General features: G+C 31.6%; 1 protein-coding gene across 1 annotated transcript; it reads left to right on the forward strand.

Annotated features, from left to right (window-relative positions):
• The first annotated feature begins 1,283 nt into the window (after nt 1–1,283).
• LOC118742548 (sugar transporter SWEET1) lies at nt 1,284–2,708 on the forward strand. The gene is made up of 5 exons (XM_036474696.1): nt 1,284–1,635; nt 1,691–1,768; nt 1,837–2,063; nt 2,140–2,315; nt 2,390–2,708. The coding sequence occupies exons 1-5, from the start codon at nt 1,559–1,561 to the stop codon at nt 2,507–2,509; spliced, it is 678 nt and encodes a 225-aa protein (XP_036330589.1). The 5' UTR covers nt 1,284–1,558; the 3' UTR covers nt 2,510–2,708.
• The last annotated feature ends 1,558 nt before the right edge of the window (nt 2,709–4,266 follow it).

A 4,266-nucleotide genomic window follows, 5' to 3' on the forward strand; every position in this document is an offset into this window, starting at 1 on the left:
TATTAAGAAGAGATACAAGTTTGTAAGTATATTTTAATTACCAGAGGAAAAATATTATAAACATGCAAGTTTTAACTAATTAATCTATGCGCATTTATGTAGCTGTTTTCAATTGAGCAATAAGTAAAAAATATCAATTGAACAATTATGTAATTTGAGATTATTCAATTAAGTGCCACTGAGATTTTTAATTTTTAATTTTATAGAAAATGGACTTCACTGTCTTTACTTCACGAGATGTCTAATTAATTTTTTATTTAGTTTCCAATTTAAAAATCACTATTCGAAGAGTTTTGTATGGAGAGCTTAAATGGGTTTTTGGGTGTTTTCACAAAACTATCACGAATTTTACCATGAAACTTGGCGGGGATGTTAGGAATCGTATATGTTTACATTATTCATCACTCTTTTCACTTTATTAGTAATAGTATTTAACTAATTTAATTCTTTGCAGTTTCACTAACAAATTTTCATATAAAAAGAGCATTTAACACTAATATTTTGATAAATATACGATCTTTGCAATATTCACGTATATTTTGTATACATTAAATGTATTTTATTCTATTTTTTAACAATATACAACGCGTTTAATAACTTCACTACTTTTCTTCAACAAAGAAAACAAATCAAAATGGCGGCGCTTAAAAAAAATCAATACTTCGATAAATAATTAAAATTTTTAATAAAAAATCGTGTGATTTTATATAAATTATTTTTTTTTATAAAAATCAATACTTCGATAAATAATGAAATATTTGAATTAAAAATTTTACCCTGGGGCGCTTTTTTATAGAAATCGATAATTCGATAAATAATGAAAATTTTTATTAAAATCAATACTTCGCCTGCGACTCTTTTTTAAGTAAAACAGTATTTCAATATAAAGTGAAATTTTTGTATAAAAAACCCTCTTTTTTACTACTCTCATTATCTGGCAGCACCAACATCTGTGTTCTTTTCCAACACTTCCATGTAAACAATGAAATTTGTATGGTGAATTGTCCAAATTTAAAAGTTAATAAGTTTTTAAATAGAAACCTCCGCGCTCTGGGGGTTTCACTTTTAGAATCGGAAAAATCTTCTCTACACGCCCTCATTTTTATTTTCTTCAAATTTTTACCGAATTTAAAGAAAACTTTCCTTTGTTAAGCTACAAATGCACACTCCAATAATGGTGAATACCGCTACGAAGCAATGCTGCCACCAGAGCGGATATGCGATACCGGTCCTCAGCTGTTTCCTTATATTTTGTTTTGATTACAAACTCGTATTTGAGCACAACAAAAAATGCGCGATAAACAAAAATTTATGACAGAATTAACAAACAAAGCAAAATGAAAAGAGTTGACGTAGCTACTTATATGTTTGGCATGGCAGATAAAACTTAATACAATTATTTGTTACCGCGAAAGTATTTCAATTAAAACTTATTTCCCAAATCAATAAATTGAGACTGATTATATAAAGAGACTTTAGTGAAATAATATACATAAGTTGAACTTTACGCGGATATAACCACTTAGATAGATAAGAGCAATTTTCCATACCGCTTAAAATGCCAATTCCCACGTACGACGTGTTATTGGAGACAACTGCGGTGGTCAGTACAGTTTTGCAGTTCTTGTCTGGCGTGTAAGTAAACAAAATAATCTGTTATAATGCTTCATTTATAACTTTTATCCACCAGTATTATATGCCGGAAGTACATACAAAAGAAGAGCACAGGCGAATCATCAGGACTACCCTTTATTTGTGGATTTCTCTCGTAAGTAGTGGGCGAACTCTTTATACTTGACTGCAATGCTAGTAAAAATCCCTTTAACAATTTTTCAGAACATCGTTTTGGCTTCGGTATGGTTTACTCACCGGTGAGCGTAGCGTGGCTTTGGTCAATGTTATTGGCATCTTTCTCTTCCTGTGCTATACAATGGTGTACTATGTATTCTCCGTAAATAAAAAGTCATACATGCGACAATTTGGATTTGTTTTATGCATTCTATTTGGCGTGTGGTACTATACGGATTCCATTGAAGCAGATGCGGAAAAAATACGTGTAATGGGTGCGTCTAGATAATAAGTCTCTTTATCGATTTAATGTGTACAAGCATTAAATAAAAAAATTCTACTTATTTGCAGGTCTCATTTGCTGCATAATCACGGTATGCTTCTTCGCAGCACCACTTACAATGTTGGTTCATGTGATACGCATGAAGAATTCGGAAAGTTTACCTTTTCCGCTGATTGCTATGACTTTTCTGGTGTCAGTGCAATGGGTCATCTATGGTGTCATTATATCAGATACATTCATACAGGTAAGATCTAAAAAGCATCTCCTTGAAAGTTTTTGATATAATTTACTATTTTTTTTTTTTGTTTTGCTCAACAGATTCCAAACTTTCTCGGCTGTTTACTTTCGCTGCTGCAACTTTGTTTATTCGTTGTTTACCCGCCAAAAAGTTATTCCGGCCAAGGGTACCGTTTGGTCGACCAGGCTTCTATATTTTAAAAAGCCAATAATGCAAATGATATATATGTACGTATACAATGAATTTGCATACAGGTAATACATGTATGCTATAGTTGCCAAATATTAATTTGTAACCTTTTTTTGGATGTGCATTTAAAACTAATGTGTGTCCTGTAACAGCACTTCTTGAAAAATCAAAGCAAAAAATTATGAGTAAAGATATATCAGAAAAGTTTAATCCGTTTGTATCCTGGTTCACTATAGTTATATCGATATCGCCGGAATGATTCGGATTTTTACAGTCACTAAGACAACCGTTTATATCTATATATGTTTTTTTTTTAAATATTCAAAATGTTTTTATAACAAGTAATTTTTAAGCAAAAAACAAAACCGACTCAGTTCTCATATACAAATTTAAGATTATCGTTAATTTCTTCATGATCCAATGATCGGATTTAAACTAGATGTAAGGTAACACCTTTCCTTTACAAAAAGGAGTATAGAAATCGGTTTACGTGGTCCAAAGTTATGCGGTAACATACATAAAAAAAAATATTTCGACGAATTGATAATCTTCTCCTTTTTTGAAGTCGGTTAAAAATATTATTCATGCTTTAACTAAAATCATATAAATCGAAATTTAAAATTTTATACCAAATTTAAAAATTAAAAAAAAAGTGTTCATCAAAAATTCGATCTTTATAATTTGAATTTTTAGATCTTTTTATACCGTTTTTATAGCTCATACAATTTTAGTATAAAAAAATTGCATGTTTGAAGCTACTAAAAATTCGCGTTGGTTTTTAAATTTTTTTTTCGACGGTCCGAAATGACTTGTTCAACCCCGCCAAGGACGATCTAACCCTGTTTCGTACTACGAACTCTTATAATAATTTTTCCTTCCTGAAGCAACTCTCGGCAGAAAGATTGATCCACTCTTCTACCAAGCCAAACTGTGCAGAATAGTCTCTACGAAGCCCTGTGCCCCTGGTGTCAGGGCACAGGTGTACAGGACGGCGAAGCCGAGCTTGAAATATTTAACGTACATACATATTTATAGATATACGCCTCTCGCTTGATGCGCGACAAGATATCCACCTGATATTTTCCTCAGAGTTGATAACCGTATATCAGCATACATATCTTTCCAAGGATTGTCACCCCAGCAACACTTCCCGAAAACCATTTTGGGAATTTGTGTGCTGTTACAACAGCACCAACAAAAACTGCGATTTTAAACGCAGACCACGATCTTTGGCGTTGAAGGCTGTCAAAAGATCGTAGGGAAGGTTTATTGGTATTTAGACACAAAAAACTAATACAAATGTTTCAAACAAAGAAAAATTACCAAAACTTGCTAAACTGCCTCTTCCCTTTTTACATTCTTGCCACCGTTTGTCTATTCAAAAAAAATTTCATATGGTGGAAAATTATATTTTGTTGACCTTTTAAACAAATGTTTAAATTCTGGGTTTTAAAGGCGCTATATGAATGCACTTTCTAAAAATTTTTTTGTTATCTTTTTTACAAACTGGTTTACTCATGTTGAAACAGTAGATTTGATATTAGATGTTTTTAAATCGTGCAAAGCAAGAATAAAAAATATGCGAGCTTTAGAAAAAGACTTGTATGTGAATATTTGTAAACTTTGAGAAACAATAACGGCGAATTCGCTCAAGACTGTACCAACAATTAATGATATTTTGCCTACCTCTTCTTTAGAGGTATTCATGAATATGTTTTTGTTACACTAATTTTGTTTCTGCAGCTCAATTTCTGTACATTTACACTCA

Source organism: Rhagoletis pomonella, unplaced genomic scaffold (genome assembly GCF_013731165.1).
Source record: "Rhagoletis pomonella isolate Grant_MI unplaced genomic scaffold, Rhpom_1.0 Rhpom_scaffold_00007, whole genome shotgun sequence".
Taxonomy (NCBI): Eukaryota; Metazoa; Arthropoda; class Insecta; order Diptera; family Tephritidae; genus Rhagoletis; species Rhagoletis pomonella.

Bases quoted from the DNA above. Each gene is read 5' to 3' on its own strand.
- LOC118742548 (XM_036474696.1), top strand. From the start codon at position 1,559: ATGCCAATTCCCACGTACGACGTGTTATTGGAGACAACTGCGGTGGTC. The intron at 1,636-1,690 runs GTAAGTAAACAA...TTTATCCACCAG, and splicing joins TTGCAGTTCTTGTCTGGCGT to TATTATATGCCGGAAGTACA. The intron at 2,064-2,139 runs GTGCGTCTAGAT...ACTTATTTGCAG, and splicing joins GGAAAAAATACGTGTAATGG to GTCTCATTTGCTGCATAATC.